This window comes from Oncorhynchus mykiss, chromosome 30 (assembly GCF_057628025.1).
Source record: "Oncorhynchus mykiss isolate SJ-2025 chromosome 30, ASM5762802v1, whole genome shotgun sequence".
NCBI lineage: Eukaryota > Metazoa > Chordata > Actinopteri > Salmoniformes > Salmonidae > Oncorhynchus > Oncorhynchus mykiss.
This window is the reverse complement of record NC_143051.1, coordinates 6,375,001-6,395,000: the sequence shown is the minus strand read 5'-3', so window position 1 is coordinate 6,395,000 and position 20,000 is coordinate 6,375,001. Positions and strand designations below refer to the sequence as shown.

Here is a 20,000-nt window from a genome sequence, read left to right as displayed (position 1 = left end):
CACACATTATTAAGTCCAATAGCTCAAATGAAAGATAAACACCTTGTTCATCTACCCAGCATGTCAGATTTTTAAAATGTTTTACGGCGAAAACACACCACATATTTATATTAGACCACCACCGAAACCAAGACAAGTGGCAGCCATTTTGTCCCAGAAAATATAAAATTATAAAAGCAGGATTAAAAAATAAATCATTCACTAACCTTTTGAAAATCTTCATCAGATGACAGTAATAGGACATGTTACACAGTACTTTTTTTTTTCAATAATATGCCATTTATATCCATAAATGTCCATTTACATTGAGTTCATGTTCAGAAATTACTCAAAAATGTCCGCAGGAAATCTAGGTAGCGCGGCAAGATAACGTAAATAGACATCATAAACTTTGACTAAATATACATGTTCTACATATAGTTAGAAAGATACACTGCTTCTTTATGCAATCGCTTTGTTACATTTATTTTTAACGTTACAGAAATCGCTCACTATTCAATATTCTGAGACGGCGCTCAGATATAAGGTACATTTCTCCGTAATGTTGGAGTCAACAGAAACACAGATTTCAGCATAAATATTCCCTTACCTTCGATGGTCTTCGTTCAGAATGTTCTGGAAGGCTTCATACTTACCCAATACATCGTTTGGTTTCAAGTCTTGCGTCTTTGTATTAGCTACTGCTAATAACATCAGCTGAAATGCACCCAAAATGTCCTCTGGTCCGGAAAAGTTGCGCATCAAAACTTCAAAATTACATATTATATGTCGACTAAACAGGTCAAACTAAGTGCAGAAGCAAGCTTTATGATGTTTTAAACACACAAAACAAATTTCAATTCAACCGGCCATCGTTTGTCCTTCTTCTGAGTACTGGAACAAAGGAATGGCTGTGACCAATTCGCGTTTTTTTCTCGCAAGGAGCACTGTGCAAGCGATAATATTGAAATGAAAGGAGTATCAGACCACTGCAAATCTACCAAGACCTGGCCGTCCCTCTAAACTTTCAGCTCATACAAGGAGAAGACTGATCAGAGATGCAGCCAAGAGGCCCATGATCACTCTGGATGAACTGCAGAGATCTACAGCTGAGGTGGGAGACTCTGTCCATAGGACAACAATCAGTCGTATATTGCACAAATCTGGCCTTTATGGAAGAGTGGCAAGAAGAAAGCCATTTCTTAAAGATATCCATGAAAAGTGTTGTTTAAAGTTTGCCACAAGCCACCTGGGAGACACACCAAACATGTGGAAGAAGGTGCTCTGGTCAGATGAAACCAAAATTGAACTTTTTGGCAACAATGCAAAATGTTATGTTTGGAGTAAAAGCAACACAGCTCATCAGCCTGAACACACCATACCCACTGTCAAACATGGTGGTGGCAGCATCATGGTTTGGGCCTGCTTTTCTTCAGCAGGGACAGGGAAGATGGTTAAAATTGATGGGAAGATGGATGGAGCCAAATACAGGACCATTCTGGAAGAAAACCTGATGGAGTCTGCAAAAGACCTGAGACTGGGACGGAGATTTGTCTTCCAACAAGACAATGATCCAAAACATAAAGCAAAATCTACAATGGAATGTTTCAAAAATAAATATATCCAGGTGTTAGAATGGCCAAGTCAAAGTCCAGACCTGAATCCAATCGAGAATCTGTGGAAAGAACTGAAAACTGCTGTTCACAAATGCTCTTCATCCAACCTCACTGAGCTCGAGCTGTTTTGCAAGGAGGAATGGGAAAAAATGTCAGTCTCTCGATGTGCAAAACTGATAGAGACATACCCCAAGCGACTTACAGCTGTAATCGCAGCAAAAGGTGGCGCTACAAAGTATTAACTTAATGGGGGCTGAATAATTTTGCACGCCCAATTTTTCAGTTTTTGATTTGTTAAAAAAGTTTGAAATATCCAATAAATGTCGTTCCACTTCATGATTTTGTCCCACTTGTTGTTGATTCTTCACAAAAAAAAATACAGTTTTATATCTTTATGTTTGAAGCCTGAAATGTGGCAAAAGGTCGCAAAGTTCAAGGGGCCGAATACTTTCGCAAAGCACTGTATACTGTCAACAGTAGATATACTGTTAGACGTTAGAGCTATAATATGCATGTACAGTAGCATGTATACAAACAATATCCTGATTAATTTAATAATATATTGATTGATGGAGTTTCATTTTAACAGGGGAGTTGTTAGACTAGAGGAGACGACTAGAGGAGACGACAGGTCAGGAAAGGTGATTAGATGAGAGGAAGGTTAGGTTTGTATAATAAGGCAGCTACAATAATATGACGTGAGTAAAGTAATTTTCTCTGTCATGTATGTGTCTGTTGTTATCTCCTGTTAGGGGTCAAATCAAATCAAATCAATTTGTTATTGTTTATGTGCCGAATACAACAGGTCTAGCTAGACCTTACAGGGAAATGCTTATTTACAAGCCCTTAACCAACAATGGTTAAAATAAATTAATCAAATAAAGTAATACAAAATTAAAAACCCGCAGTAAAATAACAATAGAGAGACTATATACAGGGTATTACGGTACAGAGTCAATGTGGAGGCTATATACAGGGTATTACGGTACAGAGTCAATGTGGAGGCTATATACAGGGTATTACGGTACAGAGTCAATGTGGAGGCTATATACAGGGTATTACGGTACAGAGTCAATGTGGAGGCTATATACAGGGTATTACGGTACAGAGTCAATGTGGAGGCTATATACAGGGTATTACGGTACAGAGTCAATGTGGAGGCTATATACAGGGTATTACGGTACAGAGTCAATGTGGAGGCTATATACAGGGTATTACGGTACAGAGTCAATGTGGAGGCTATATACAGGGGGCACCGGTACAGAGTCAATGTGGAGGCTATATACAGGGTATTACGGTACAGAGTCAATGTGGAGGCTATATACAGGGTATTACGGTACAGAGTCAATGTGGAGGCTATATACAGGGTATTACGGTACAGAGTCAATGTGGAGGCTATATACAGGGTATTACGGTACAGAGTCAATGTGTAGGCTATATACAGGGGGTACCGGTACAGAGTCAATGTGGAGGCTATATACAGGGTATTATGGTACAGAGTCAATATACAGGGTATTACGGTACAGAGTCAATGTGGAGGCTATATACAGGGGGTACCGGTACAGAGTCAATGTGGAGTCTATATATAGGGGGTACCGGTACAGAGTCAATGTGGAGGCTATATACAGGGTGTTATGGTACAGAGTCAATGTGGAGACTATATACAGGGTGTTATGGTACAGAGTCAATGTGGAGGCTATATACAGGGTATTATGGTACACAGTCAATGTGGAGGCTATATACAGGGGGTACCGGTACAGAGTCAATGTGGAGGCTATATACAGGGGGTACCGGTACAGAGTCAATGTGGAGGCTATATATAGGGGGTACCGGTACAGAGTCAATGTGGAGGCTATATACAGGGTGTTACGGTACAGAGTCAATGTGGAGGCTATATACAGGGTGTTATGGTACAGAGTCAATATGGAGGCTATATACAGGGTGTTATGGTACAGAGTCAATGTGGAGACTATATGCAGGGTGTTACGGTACAGAGTCAATGTGGAGGCTATATACAGGGTATTACGGTACAGAGTCAATGTGGAGGCTATATACAGGGGGTACCGGTACAGAGTCAATGTGGAGGCTATATACAGGGGGTACCGGTACAGAGTCAATGTGGAGGCTATATACAGGGTGTTACGGTACAGAGTCAATGTGGAGGCTATATACAGGGGGTACCGGTACAGAGTCAATGTGGAGGCTATATACAGGGTGTTACGGTACAGAGTCAATGTGGAGGCTATATACAGGGGGTACCGGTACAGAGTCAATGTGGAGGCTATATACAGGGTGTTACGGTACAGAGTCAATGTGGAGGCTATATACAGGGGATACCGGTACAGAGTCAATGTGAAGGCTATATACAGGGGGTACCGGTACAAATCAAATCAAATCAAATCAAATTTTATTTGTCACATACACATGGTTAGCAGATGTTAATGCGAGTGTAGCGAAATGCTTGTGCTTCTAGTTCCGACAATGCAGTAATAACAAGTAATCTAACTAACAATTCCAAAACTACTGTCTTGTACACAGTGTAAGGGGATAAAGAATATGTACATAAGGATATATGAATGAGTGATGGTACAGAGCAGCATAGGCAAGATACAGTAGATGGTATCGGGTACAGTATGTACAAATGAGATGAGTATGTAAACAAAGTGGCATAGTATAGTATAAAGTGGCTAGTGATACATGTATTACATAAGGATACCGTCGATGATATAGAGTACAGTATATACGTATGCATATGAGATGAATAATGTAGGGTAAGTAACATTTATATAAGGTAGCATTGTTTAAAGTGGCTAGTGATATATTTACATCATTTCCCATCAATTCCCATTATTAAAGTGGCTGGAGTTGAGTCAGTGTCAGTGTGTTGGCAGCAGCCACTCAGTGTTAGTGGTGGCTGTTTAACAGTCTGATGGCCTTGAGATAGAAGCTGTTTTTCAGTCTCTCGGTCCCAGCTTTGATGCACCTGTACTGACCTCGCCTTCTGGATGATAGCGGGGTGAACAGGCAGTGGCTCGGGTGGTTGATGTCCTTGATGATCTTTATGGCCTTCCTGTGACATCGGGTGGTGTAGGTGTCCTGGAGGGCAGGTAGTTTGCCCCCGGTGATGCGTTGTGCAGACCTCACTACCCTCTGGAGAGCCTTACGGTTGAGGGCGGTGCAGTTGCCATACCAGGCGGTGATACAGCCCGCCAGGATGCTCTCGATTGTGCATCTGTAGAAGTTTGTGAGTGCTTTTGGTGACAAGCCGAATTTCTTCAGCCTCCTGAGGTTGAAGAGGCGCTGCTGCGCCTTCTTCACGATGCTGTCTTTGTGAGTGGACCAATTCAGTTTGTCTGTGATGTGTATGCCGAGGAACTTAAAACTTGCTACCCTCTCCACTACTGTTCCATCGATGTGGATAGGGGGGTGTTCCCTCTGCTGTTTCCTGAAGTCCACAATCATCTCCTTAGTTTTGATGACGTTGAGTGTGAGGTTGTTTTCCTGACACCACACTCCGAGGGCCCTCACCTCCTCCCTGTAGGCCGTCTCATCGTTGTTGGTAATCAAGCCTACCACTGTTGTGTCGTCCGCAAACTTGATGATTGAGTTGGAGGCGTGCGTGGCCACGCAGTCGTGGGTGAACAGGGAGTACAGGAGAGGGCTCAGAACGCAACCTTGTGGGGCCCCAGTGTTGAGGATCAGCGGGGAGGAGATGTTGTTGCCTACCCTCACCACCTGGGGGCGGCCCGTCAGGAAGTCCAGTACCCAGTTGCACAGGGCGGGGTCGAGACCCAGGGTCTCGAGCTTGATGACGAGCTTGGAGGGTACTATGGTGTTGAATGCCGAGCTGTAGTCGATGAACAGCATTCTCACATAGGCATTCCTCTTGTCCAGATGGGTTAGGGCAGTGTGCAGTGTGGTTGAGATTGCATCGTCTGTGGACCTATTTGGGCGGTAAGCAAATTGGAGTGGGTCTAGGGTGTCAGGTAGGGTGGAGGTGATATGGTCCTTGACTAGTCTCTCAAAGCACTTCATGATGACGGATGTGAGTGCTACGGGGCGGTAGTCATTTAGCTCAGTTACCTTAACTTTCTTGGGAACAGGAACAATGGTGGCAGAGTCAATGTGGAGGCTATATACAGGGGGTACCGGTACAGAGTCAATGTGGAGACTATATACAGGGGGTACCGGTACAGAGTCAATGTGGAGGCTATATACAGGGGATACCGGTACAGAGTCAATGTGGAGGCTATATACAGGGGGTACCGGTACAGAGTCAATGTGGAGGCTATATACAGGGGGTACCGGTACAGAGTCAATGTGGAGGCTATATACAGGGGATACCGGTACAGAGTCAATGTGGAGGCTATATACAGGGGGTACCGGTACAGAGTCAATGTGGAGGCTATATACAGGGGGTACCGGTACAGAGTCAATGTGGAGGCTATATACAGGTGGTACCGGTACAGAGTCAATGTGGAGGCTATATACAGGGGGTACCTGTACAGAGTCAATGTGGAGGCTATATACAGGGGGTACCGGTACAGAGTCAATGTGGAGGCTATATACAGGGTATTACGGTACAGAGTCAATGTGGAGGCTATATACAGGGGGTACCCGTACAGAGTCAATGTGGAGGCTATATACAGGGGGTACCGGTACAGAGTCAATGTGGAGGCTATATACAGGGGGTACCGGTACAGAGTCAATGTGGAGGCTATATGCAGGGGTTACTGGCACAGAGTCAATGTGGAGACTATATACAGTGTGTTACGGTACAGACTCAATGTGGAGGCTATATACAGGGGGTACCAGTACAGAGTCAATTTGGAGGCTATATTCAGGGTATTACAGGACAGAGTCAATGTGGAGGCCATATACAGGGTGTTACGGTACAGAGTCAATGTGGAGGCTATATACAGGGGGTACCGGTACAGAGTCAATGTGGAGGCTATATACAGGGTGTTACGGTACAGAGTCAATGTGGAGGCTATATACAGGGGGTACCGGTACAGAGTTAATGTGGAGACTATATACAGGGTGTTACGGTACAGAGTCAATGTGGAGGCTATATACAGGGTGTTACGGTACAGAGTCAATGTGGAGGCTATATACAAGGGGTACCTGCACAGAGTCAATGTGAAGGTTATATAGAGTGGGTACCAGGACAGAGTCAAAGTGGAGGATATATACAGGGTGTTACGGTACAGAGTCAATGTGGAGGCTATATACAGGGTGTTACGGTACAGAGTCAATGTGGAGGCTATATACAGGGTGTTACGGTACAGAGTCACTGTGGGGGGGGCACCGTTTAGTAGAGGTAATTGTGGTAATTTATACACTGCCTTTCAAAAGTTTGGGGTCACTTCGAAATGTCCTTGTACAGTGTAGATATTCTTAATGTTGTAAATGACTATTGCAGCTGGAAGCTGATTATTTTTTTAATGGAATATCTACATAGGTGTACAGAGGCCCATTATCAGCAACCATCACTCCTGTGTTTCAATGGCATGTTGTATTTGCTAATCCAAGTTTATAATTTTAAAAGGCTAATTGATCATTAGAAAACCATATTGCAATTATGTTAGCACAGCTGAGAACTGTTGTTTTGATTAAAGAATCAATACAACTGGTTGAGTATCTGGAGCATCAGCATTTGTGGGTTCGATTATCGGCTCAAAATGGCCAGAAACAAATAACTATTCTTGTTCTGAGTAATGAAAGCTTTTCCATGCGAGAATATGCCAAGAATCTGAAGATCTCGTACAATGCTGTGTACTACTCCCTTTACAGAACAGCGCAAACTGTCTCTAACTAGAACAGAAAGAGGAGTGGGAGGCCCCAGTGCACAACTGAGCAAGATCACACAGTCATCTGGAACAGCTGGTGCTCTCATGCATTGTTAGTTGCCTCGGAGCGAGCATAGAAGTAATTTTGCTTGTCAGGTAGGCCCGTGTCACTGGGCAGCTCTCGGCTGTGCTTCCCTTTGTAGTCTGTAATAGGTAGCAAGCCCTGCCAAATCCGACGATCGTCAGAGCCGGTGTAGTATGATTCGATCTTAGTCTTGTATTGAAGCTTTGCCTGTTTGATTTTTCGAGGGCATAGCAGGATTTCTTATAAGCTTCCGTGTTAGAGTCCCGCTCCTTGAAAGCGGCAGCTCTACCCTTTAGCTCAGTGCGGATGTTGTCTGTAATCCATGGCATCTGGTTAGGGTTTATATGTACAGTCACTGTCGGGACGACGTCATCGATGCACTTATTGATGAAGCCAGTGACTGACGTGGTGTACTCCTCAATGCCATCGGAAGAATCCCGGCACAAGCACCAGTCTGTGATAATAAAAACAGTCCTGTAGCTTAGCATCTGCTATCATCTGACCACTTGTTTATAGACCAAGTCACTGGTGTTTCCTGCTTGTAAGCAGGCATCAGGAATATAGAATTATGGTCAGATTTGCCAAATGTAGGGTGAGGGAGAGCTTTGTACGTGTCTCTGTGTGTGGAGTAAAGATGGTCTAGAGTTTTTTTTCCCCTTTTTGCTGATAGACATGACGTAAAACACATTTAAGATTCTTTATCCAGTTGAAGATGAATCTGTTCTGATTTTCCATATGCTATTTTAGGTCTTAAAGAGGCTGTGGCAGCAACATGATGTACAAAATATAGTCACAAACATTTATTTTGAAAAAAACAAAACAAAATGGCACGGTTGGTTTAAGAGCCAAATGAAACGGCAGCCATCCTCTCCGGAGCCATCTTACACACTAGGGGTTAGGGGTTAGAGTTGGGGTTAGAAGTTAGAGGTTAGGTTTGGACTAGTGTTGGGGGGTTGGAGTAGGGTTGGGGTAGGGTCGGGGTCGGGGTAGGGTCAGGGCAGGGTCGGGGTAGGGTCGGGGTAGGTTCAGTGTTGGGGTAGGGGTTAGGTTAGAGGATAGGGTTTTGGTAGGGGTTAGGTTTGGGGTAGGGGTTAGTATGCTTACCAAGAGGAACTGCCCCTTCCTACCTTCAGAGTATACGTAAACCCTACACCCCAACCCGAGCACTCCGTTCTGCCACCTCAGGTCTCAAACTCTACACCCCAACCCGAGCACTCTGTTCTGCCACCTCAGATCTCAAACCCTACACCCCAACCCGAGCACTCTGTTCTGCCACTTCACTTCCCGCTCTGCCCAGTCCAAACCCTTCTCTGTCCTGGCCCTCCCACCCCTACTGGAGGGCAGCTCCCGCTCTGCCCAGTCCAAACCCTTCTCTGTCCTGGCCCTCCCACCCCTACTGGAGGGCAGCTCCCGCTCAGCCCAGTCCAAACCCTTCTCTGTCCTGGTACCCCAATGGTGGAACCATCTGAAACCTCTTCAAACAGTGTCTTAACCCTCCTGTTACGTTCGGTTTATATTCATTCATTCTGTGTTCCCGGTCCAAAATGTCCGCCCCGTTACAGCTGATTAGAAATCCATAATAATACATATATTATCACCTAATGTTGTGTTAGATATTTCTATCAACTTAAATTAATTTTAAGTTGTTGTGAACATTACAAGTTTTGAACTTCTATTAGCTATTTATGGCCTGTAGGCCTCATTGACCTGAGCTCACACAACTCGTTTTTGAGAGAAAAATGCATAATGTATGGATTATTTTGACTATAACAAATACTCAGATTAAACATATTGTGCTATTCATCACAGACTACTTTACTGTCAGTTTCCTGTCCTCTCTCCTCCTCACCAGCGTCATGATCAAAGATATGATCAAGAGCCTCACATACAGTATATCGTTTGGTCATTGTGCTGCCACAGAATGAATTGTGAACAAGGCCTCAAATAAGCTTTATATACCAGAGCTGTGAGAAAAGTTCAAAATATAATTGAAACAATGTTGTGATTGTTTGTGAGAATGCCAACAGGTGTGGTTCCCGTGGGGGAAAGGTTCTATTGGGGAAAGGTTCCTGTGGGGGTTGCCATGGAACCAAGAAGGGGAGTGAAGTGTGTGTGTGTGTGTGCTCAAACACACATGCATGTGGGGGTCTGAGAGAGGAAGTGTGTCCATCTGATGAATGGGCATGTGCCTGAACTCCATTTCATACTCTAATTGTAGTCTCACCTATTAGTTTCTAATGACGGGTCATTTTTGACAGAGAAAACCACGGGTGGACAAAGGTTAAATAAAACACCCAAAATGTAGTGGAAATCATCAAAATGTATTTTGTGTGTTCAAATGTCCTGTGTGGACAAAGTCATGGAACCTTATGACAATCAGATTAAATGAACTACATTTTACAGAGAGAAAACTTGTAAATCGGTCCAATTCGACCGAAACGTGGGAGGGCCAGGACAGAGAAGGGTTAGGATAGGAGTTAGGTTAGGGGTTAGGGTTAGGATAGGAGTTAGGTTAGTGGTTAGGGTTAGGATAGGAGTTAGGTTAGTGGTTAGGGTTAGGATAGGAGTTAGGTTAGGGGTTAGGGTTAGGATAGGAGTTAGGTTAGTGGTTAGGGTTAGGATAGGAGTTAGGTTAGGAGTTAGGGTTAGGATAGGAGTTAGGTTAGAGGTTAGGGTTAGGATAGGAGTTAGGTTAGGGGTTAGGGTTAGGATAGGAGTTAGGTTAGGGGTTAGGGTTAGGATAGGAGTTAGGTTAGGGGTGAGGGTTGGGATAGGAGTTAGGGTTGGGGTAGATTTTGTGTTGGGGTAGGAGTTAGGCTAGGGGTTAGGGTTAGGAAAGGAGTTAGTGTTGGGGTATTGGTTAGGGTCATGGTAGGTGTTAGGGTTGGGTTAATGTTGGGGTAGGGGTTAGCGTAGGGTTAGGGTAGGGGTTACAGTTAGGGTAGGGGTTAGGTTAGGGTTAAGGTTAGGGCGGGGTAGGGTAGGGTATGGGGTTATTGCTGGGTTAGGGTTAGGATAGGGTTAGGGTTAGTTATATTGTTTGTCTATCTCTCTCCAGTCTAGGTTAAGGTTAGTTCTATGGTTGTCTATCTCTCTCCAGTCTAGGTTAAGGTTAGTTCTACTGTTTGTCTATCTCTCTCCAGTCTAGGTTAAGGTTAGTTCTCTGTTTGTCTATCTCTCTCCAGTCTAGGTTAAGATTAGTTCTCTGTTTGTCTATCTCTCTCCAGTCTAGGTTAAGGTTAGTTCTCTGTTTGTCTATCTCTCTCCAGTCTAGGTTAAGGTTAGTTCTACTGTTTGTCTATCTCTCTCCTGTCCAGGTTGCAGCCATGGGGAACCTCATTAAGGTCCTTGGCAAGGATTTAGAAAACTGTCCACATTTTTTCCTGGACTTCGAAAGTAAGTGAGCGCTGGGATGTGCATGTGTGTGTATCAGTGTGTGATGCAGGTTGGAGGTCAGAGGTGCAGGTTGTGGTTCGGGTGGAGAGGAATGGGGTTGTAGATGTGGGTTGCTGTTCTCATGGTGTGTTGGAGTGTTGTTGTGCTGTGGGTGGTGTTTGTCATGTTCAGAAACTCTCTGCCCTCACTCTCATTATTTGCGCTCGTGAACAGCTTCGGAACCAATTAGTCCTCATAAGCCCCAAGATCCCTTGAAATATTGACATCTTTAATCAGCTTAAGCAAAGCACAAAAAATATCAATTTGTAGTTAATATTTAATTTAAATTGATATCACAATAACCAGAGGACGTAGCCAGCAGACCTCCAGTACTGAGAAGTTGGACAGACTAACCAGCAGTCCTCCAGGACTGAGAGGCTGGACAGATGTACCCAGCAGTCCTCCAGGACTGAGAGGCTGGACAGACTACCCAGCAGTCCTCAAGGACTGAGAGGCTGGACAGACATACCCAGCAGTCCTTCAGTACTGAGAAGCTGGACAGCAGAGCGCTAGAAGAAAACAAACCCGAGTGAGAGAGTGATCTGTCTGTCCATGTTGCCATGCCAACGCCACCCATGACATACCTGGACAAACTATACCACCGTCACACCCGACCAACCCACCCCCTCCTACCCCAACCAATACACACACACACCGCACACACCACACACACACACACACGTCCCTCACACCTCCCCTTCATCACCCACACAATCCTCTTCTTCCCTCTTTCTGTTCTAGGAGATTCATGGGTAACCTCCTGAAAGTGCTGGCTTGCTCCGACCTAGAGCATGGCCCAATCATTTTCCTTGACTTTGAACGTGAGACCATCCTCTTTTTATCATTTTTTTATTTCTCTCTCTGTTTATCAAATTTATTTTGTATTTTTTATTTATTTATTTATAGTTCCTTCCTTCATTCTGTCTCAGTGTTGTTTGTCATATACCTGTAGTCTCCCTCCTTCTCTCCTCCATGTTTCTCTCCTCCTCCATGTTTCTCTCCTCCTCCTCCATGTTTCTCTCCTCCTCCTCCATGTTTCTCTCCTCCTCCATGTTTCTCTCCTCCTCCATGTTTCTCTCCTCCATGTTTCTCTCCTCCATGTTTCTCTCCTCCTCCATGTTTCTCTCCTCCTCCATGTTTATCTCCTCCTCCATGTTTCCCTCCTCCTCCATGTTTCTCTCCTCCTCCATGTTTCTCTCCTCCATGTTTCTCTCCTCCATGTTTCTCTCCTCCTCCATGTTTCTCTCCTCCATGTTTCTCTCCTCCTCCATGTTTCCCTCCTCCTCCATGTTTCTCTCCTCCTCCATGTTTCTCTCCTCCTCCATGTTTCTCTCCTCCTCCATGTTTCTCTCCTCAGTCCTCACCGTTTCCTCCATTTTCTTTTTTTCAGCTCAAGACGCTGGTCTTCATAAGTAATAACTAATCTGGAGTTATGTGTGAAGACTAGTTCAAAGCAATAAACTGAAATATGGCTACTACTATGTGGATGATTCAAATTGTACACAGACTTTCAGATTGGTATCGGGCCCTATTTAGGAAGCAATTTAGCAACAGTCTTCAGAATGCCATACCTCTTATTTTTATCTTGTTGCTTTGAGATAAAAGACGTCTTACAACCAAAGACCATCTATATCTATCCACCCTATCAGCTTCCCGAGTTGCAATGCTGTTGGATGAGTGAGTGAGTGTTGTGTGTATGTGTTTGTGTGTTTAATCTGGTGTGTGTGCGTGCATGTGTGTTTGTGTGGAAAGCGAGGGTCGGTCACAAAATGGCCACCTCCATCCTTGCCTTCCCTCCTTCCACTCTCACCTCTAACCTTTAACTTCTTCTTTCCTTCCTTCTCCAAAGTCCCCCCTATTTAACAGATGGTTCCTTCCACTCTCTGGTAGAATCTGTTATAGTTCCTATGGAAACAGAGTAGCACACTGCTAGGGAGAATGGGGTTCTTCTACTAAAGTAGAGTAAATCCCCTCTCTATAGCAGCACTGTGCTCTTTGGCTCCAGTGAGAGGCAGAAGTCACCTCTGTCACATAGATGAAAGCTTGAGTTAACAATGATACAGACCAAAACAAAGACCAATTCTAGGGATCTACTCCATAACCTAAAACTGCATTAGTTCACCTCTATGTAGAATCAAACAAAGCATCGACACATAACTAATCTAAATAGACATGAATTGCCATTGTTAGCTAATCAACAGATATCAAGGCTACAGGGTCACCATCATAACTAATCTAAAATAATGCATCAACTCCACAACCTAAACCACTCAACTCCATTACAAACCAAACAACATAGACCAGGGATATGGATCAACTTCACAACCTAAACCACTCAACTCCATTTCAAACCAAACAACACAGACCAGGGAAATGGGTCAACTCCATTATAAACCAAACAACACAGACCAGGGAAATGAGTCCACTACATTACAAACCAAACAACACAGACCAGGGAAATGGGTCAACTCCATTACAAACCAAACAACACAGACCAGGGAAATGAGTCCACTACATTACAAACTAAACAACACAGACCAGGGAAATGGATCAACTTCATAACTATAGACATGAAAGTGTCACATCCGTAACCAAAATGAGAACCCTGGTTCCACCTCCCTCCCCTTCAAAGCCATAGTTGATCAATGTATCGATTGCCCTGAAGTGACGGAGTGATGACAGTTTTCAACGTATTCATTGCACTGGAGTGATGGAGTTAATCTACCTTTTTTCCCCCTCCTCAATCGACATACAATACCTCCAAGTGACTGAGCGAAGATGGGTTTTTAGAGTTTTTTATTTCCATAAGTATTCAGACCCTTTGCCACGAGACTCAAAATTGAGCTCCCGTGCATCTGGTTTCCATTGATCATCCTTGTGATGTTTCTACAACTTGATTGGAGTCCACCTGTGGTAAATTCAATTGACAGGACATGATTTGGAAAGGCACACACCTGTCTATATAAAGTCCCACAGTTGACAGTGCATGTCAGAGCAAAAACGAGAGATCGAGGGACTTGTCCGTAGAGCTCCGAGACATTATTGTGTCGAGGCACAGATCTGGGGAAGGGTACTAAAAAATGCGTGCAAATTCCAGACCAAACTGAATAATCAGGGTAGAAGGGCCTTGGTCAGGGAGGTGACCAAGAAACCGATGATCCCTCTGACAGAGCTCCAGAGTTCCTCTTTGGAGATGGGAGAACCTTCCAGAAGGACAACTATCTCTGCACCAGTCCACCAATCAGGCCTTTATGACAGACTGGCCAGACGGAAGTCACTCCTCAGTAAAAGGCCCATGACAGCCCGCTTTGACTTTGTCAAAAGGAACCTAAAGACTCTCAGACCAGGAGAAACAATAATATTTGATTTGATGAAATCAAGATTGAACTCTTTGGCCTGAAAGCGTCACGTCTGGAGGAAACCTGGCACCATCCCTACGGTGAAGCACGGTGGTAGCAGCATCATGCTGTGGGGATGTTTTTCAGCACAAAGGACTGAAAGACTAGTCAGGATCGAGGGAAAGATGAACGGGGCAAAGTAGAGAGAGATCATTGTTGAAAACCTGCTCAAGAGCGCTTAGGACCTCAGACTGGGGCGAAGAATCACATTCCAACAGGACAACGACCAAAAGCACACAGCCAAGGCAACGCAGGAGTGGCTTCGGGAGAAGTCTCTGAATGTCCTTGAGTGGCCCAGCCAGAGCCCGGACTTGAACCTGATCGAACATCTCTGGAGAGACCTGAAAACAGCTGTACAGCAAGGATCCTCATCCAATCTGACAGAGTTTGGGAGGATATGCGGAGAAGAATGGAAGAAACTCCCCAAATACAAGTGTGTCAAGCTTGTAGTGTCATACCATAGAAGACTCAAGGCTTTAATCACTGCCAAAGGTGCTTCCACAAAGTACAGAGTAATGGGTCTGAATACTTTTGTAAATGTAATATTTGAGTTTTATTCATTTATTTATATTTCCCTAAGGGGAAAAAAACTGTTTCAAACATTTTAGAAGGCTTTAATGTAACAAAATGTGGAGAAAGCCAAGGGGTCTGAATACTTTCAGAACGCGCTGTATGTCACAATAGGACACCAGCCTATCGCATCTGCTTAAGCCTGTTGCTTCCAGCGTTGGTTCTTCCCTGCCGGTCCCATTTAGTCACTAAAACACACTCATCACAGATGAACAAACAAAGCCTACGGTATAGTGACTGAGAGGCACCCTGTGTGTGCTGTACTGTCTGTGCCTAGGGGTAGTCTCAGTTGCTTATTTGTTCAGCTGATCTGGATAAAACCATTGGACACAAATCTGGTTCTGGTTTATTCACTAACAAACTAACAAACCAACACACAGAGACAGAGAGACAGAGAGAGACAGAGAGAGACAGAGTGAGAGAAAGAGAGAGAGAGACAGAAAGAGAGAGAGAGAGAATGAGAGAAGGAGAGAGAGAGTCAGAGAGAGACAGACAGAAAGAGATAGATAAAGAGGGAGAGAGAGAGACAGAAAGAGAGAATGAGAGAGAGGGAGACAGAGAGAGACAGAGACAGAAAGAGAGAGAGAGACAGAGAGAGACAGACAGACAGACAGAGACAGACATAGAGAGAGAGATAGCCACAGCAAGAGAGACAGAGATGGAGAGAGACGGAGACAGAGACAGAAAGAGAGAGAGACAATGACACATACATGTCAATACATTGTAAATAGCTCTCTGCCTCAGCTCTCACCCTCTCTCTGTGCCCTCTCTCTCTCTCTCCAGGTAATCTCTTTAATTCTCTCTGTCACTCTCTCTTTCCGCACTCTTCTTTGATCTCTCTCTTTCTCTCCTTCTCCCCCTCCAGAGCCCACCTACTGCTGCCACTCCTAAAGCTAGGGCTGCCACTCCTAAAGCTAGGGCTGCCACTCCTAAAGCTAGGGCTGCCACTTTTTAAACCCACTGGCAAAAACAATGATGTATGTTTATCGGCTGATGTAAAAAGGGCTTTATTAATACAATTGATTGATTGATTGATTGATTATTCAACGACATCACAACAACTCAAGCTTTAGGTTCTGCTTCAATTACTACCCTGTGTGACAGAGATGATTCCTGCCTTCTCCACCCTTTCTGACTGTACTGTGACCAACTAAACTAATACATTAAACCAGAAGGGCCAGATACTTCACTTGAGACGGGCACATGTACTGTAACGTAAACCCAGTGAATGTTATGCTGACATCCACGCAAGATTCAATGATAATCAATGTTTTACACTTTTGATCAAACTCTTTAGAGTAAATATAAACAGAAGGAGAAGTGACGCAAAAAAAATCATGAACAAATGTGGAACAAGACTGAGACTAATCAACTGTAATAGTAAAGTTGGAATTACTGTACAGACATATATCTCATGTCAGGATCTGGCCCTCCGCAGTGTGTCATGCCTGTACAGACATATATCTAATGTCAGGATCTGGCCCTCCGCAGTGTGTCATGACTGTACAGACATATATCTCATGTCAGGATCTGGCCCTCCGCAGTGTGTCATGACTGTACAGACATATATCTCATGTCAGGATCTGGCCCTCCGCAGTGTGTCATGACTGTACAGACATGTTTACACAACCGGTCAACAGTTTTAGAGCACCTACTCATTCCAGTTTAGTTTTTTTTAGTACTATGTTCTACATTATATAATAATAGTGAAGAAATCAAAACTATGAAATAACACATGAAATTATGTAGAAAACAAAAAAAACTGTTAAACAAATCAAAATGTATTTTATATTTGAGATTCTTCAAATAGCCACCCTTTGCCTTGATGACAGCTTTGCACATCCTTGGCATTCTCTCAACCAGCTTCACCTGGAATGCTTTTCCAACCGTCTTGAAGGAGTTCCCACATATGCTGAGCACTCGTTGGCTTATTTTCCTTCAGTCTGCGGTCCAACTCATCCCAAACCATCTCAATTGGGTTGAGGTCGGTCCCACTAAGTCCAAACCAGATGGGATGGGGTATCGCTACAGAATGCTGTGGTAACCATGCTGGTTAAGTGTGTGAATTCTAAATAAATCATACACAGTGTCAGCAGCAAAGCACCACCACACCATAACACCTCCTCCTCCATGCTTTACGGTGGGAAATACACATGCAGAGATCATCCGTTCACTCACACTGCGTCACACAAAGACACATTGGTTGGAACCCAAAATCTCAAATTTTGAATTTAGTCAAAAGGACAAATTTCCACAAGTCTAATGTCTATTGCTCGTGTTTCTTGGCCCAAGCAAGTCTCTTGTTCTTATTGGTGTGCTTTAATAATGGTTGCTTAGCAGCAATTTGACCATGAAGGCCTGATTCACAGAGTCTCCTCTGAACAGTTGATGTTGAGATGTTTCTGTTACTTGAACTCTATGAAGCGTTTATTTGGGCTGCAATTTCTGAGGCTGGTGACTCTAATGAACGTATCCTCTGCATTAGAGGTAATGCTGGGTCTTCCGTCCCTGTAGCGGTCCTCATGAGAGACAGGTAACTCTAATGAACATATCCTCTGCATTAGAGGTAACGCTGGGTCCTCCATCCCTGTGGCGGTCCTCATGAGAGACAGGTAACTCTAATGAACGTATCCTCTGCATTAGAGGTAACGCTGGGTCCTTTGTCCCTGTGGCGGTCCTCATGAGAGACAGGTAACTCTAATGAACGTATCCTCTGCATTAGAGGTAACGCTGGGTCCTCCATCCCTGTGGCGGTCCTCATGAGAGACAGGTAACTCTAATGAACGTATCCTCTGCATTAGAGGTAATGCTGGGTCCTCCGTCCCTGTGGCGGTCCTCATGAGGGACAGGTAACTCTAATGAACGTATCCTCTGCATTAGAGGTAACGCTGGGTCCTCCGTCCCTGTGGCGGTCTCATGAGGGACAGTTTCATCATAGAGCTTGATGGGTTTTGCGTTTGCAAAAGGTTCTTATAATGTTCCAGATTGACTGACCTTTATGCCTTAAAGTAACGATGGACTGTCATTTCTCTTTGCTTATTTCAGCTGTTCTTGCCATAATATGTACTTGGTCTTTTTACCAAATAGGGCTATATTCTGTATACCCCCCCTACCTTGTCACAACACAACTGATTGGCTCAAATGCATTAAGAATTAAAGCAATTCCACAAGTCACACCTGTTAATAGAACCACCCATCCTGGATCCGGGAGAATTGTCATCAACAACCGTTGGATAGCATAGCGCCACAGTCAAATAATATTACTAGAAAATATTCATATTCATGAAATCACAAGTGCAATATAGGAAAACACAGCTTAGTCTTTTGTTAATCCACCTGTTGTCTCAGATGTTGAAATTACGCTTTACAGCGAAAGCAATCCAAGCATTTGTGTAAGTTTATCGATTGCTCGACAAAACAATAAGTACACCTAGCATCACGTAATTTGGTCACGAAAATCAGAAAAGCAATCAAATTAAATGTTTACCTTTGATGATCTTCAGATGTTTTCACCCACGAGACTACCAGTTAGACAACAAATGTTCCTTTTGTTCCATAAAGATATTTTTTATATCCAAATACCTCCGTTAGTTTAGTGCGTTATGCCCAGGAATCCACCGGAAAGAGCGGTCACGACAACGCAGACAAAAATTCCAAATTATATCCATAAGGTCCACAGAAAAATGTCAAACGTTTTTTATAATCAATCATCATGGTGTTTTTCAAATATCTATTCGATAATATATCAACCGAGACAGTTGGCTTTTCACTAGGACCGGGAGTAACAATGGCCGCCTCTCTTTTTTGCGCACAAATCACTCTGAGATTCCCACCTGTCCACTTACGCAATGTGGTCGTTCATGCTCATTCTTCAAAATAAAAGCCTGAAACTATGTCTAAAGGCTGTTGACACCTTAGGGAAGCCATAGAAAAAGGAATCTGGTTGATATCCCTTTCAATGGGCAATAGGGATGCATAGGGACACATGGGTTTCAAAGTAAGAGTCACTTCCTGATTGGATTTTTCTCAGGCCTTCGCCTGCAATATCAGTTCTGTTATACTCACAGACAATATTTTTACAGTTTTGAAAACTTTAGAGTGTTTTCTATCCTAATCTGTCAATGATATGCATAGTCTAGCATCTGGTCTTGAGAAATAGGCCGTTTACTTTGGGAACGTTATTTTTCCAAACATAAAAATAGTGCCCCCTACCTTCAAGAGGTTTTAAATTAAATGCATTCCAGGTGACTACATCATGAAGCTTGTTGACAGAATTCCAAGAGTGTGCAAAGCTGTCATCAAGGCAAAGTGTGGCTACTTTGAATAATCTTTTTTGGGTTACTACATGATTCCATATTTGTTATTTAATAGGTTTAATGTCTTCACTATTATTCTACAATGTAGAAAATAGTAAAAATAATAAAGAAAAACCCTGGAATGAGTTTGTGTTCTAAACCTTTTGGATATTGGATATTCTAATAATCTAGTCCTTATTCTCCTCTTACAATCCTTCTCCTTCCTCGGAAACTAAACACCCTTCCCATTATGCCTCCCCTCCTTTACCCTTTCATTTCCTTCCCCGCTCTCACACACACACAACCTTCCTATAACCCTAACCCTAATTCACCACTCTAATCCCAACCCTCCATTTCTCTCCAAAACGCCATGTCCCATCATGCTCCTCTCTAACTCTCAACCCCAAACCTACTCTACCCTCTAAAATTCCATGTCCCATCATGCTCCTCTCTAACTCTCAACCTCAAACCTACTCTACCCTCTAAAACTCCACGTCCCATCATTCTCCATTCTCCTCCAGATGCCCAGCCTACGGAGGCAGAGACGGCGGTATGGAACCAGGTCAGTGCTGTGCTGGAGGAGGCCCACGGCATCCTGGCTGAACTACAGTCATACAACGGGGCGGGACAGGAGATACGAGAGGTGAGGGGAGGGGTGTGTGAGAGGTGAGGGGAGGGGTTAGTGAGGAGGGGCGGGACAAGAGATTCGAGAGGTGAGGGGAGGGGTTAGTGAGGAGGGGCGGGACAGGAGATACGAGAGGTGAGGGGAGGGGTGTGTGAGAGGTGAGGGGAGGGGTTAGTGAGGAGGGGCGGGACAAGAGATTCGAGAGGTG

General features: G+C 44.0%; 1 protein-coding gene across 5 annotated transcripts in view; it reads left to right on the top strand.

The window, feature by feature from the left end:
* The window catches only part of LOC110487846 (CYFIP-related Rac1 interactor A), a 75,783-nt gene that overhangs the window by 32,551 nt on the left and 23,232 nt on the right, over positions 1 to 20,000 (top strand). For 3 of the 5 annotated variants that reach the window (XM_090228546.1, XM_090228545.1, XM_090228544.1), the window contains 2 exons: positions 11,646 to 11,725; positions 19,689 to 19,810. In XM_090228546.1, the coding sequence (XP_090084672.1) occupies positions 11,653 to 11,725; positions 19,689 to 19,810 (195 nt within the window). In that variant the 5' untranslated portion in view covers positions 11,646 to 11,652. Of the gene's footprint in view, positions 1 to 10,603; positions 10,866 to 11,645; positions 11,726 to 19,688; positions 19,811 to 20,000 lie in introns of those variants that run through there. The other 2 variants (XM_090228547.1, XM_090228548.1) reach the window with 2 other exon arrangements.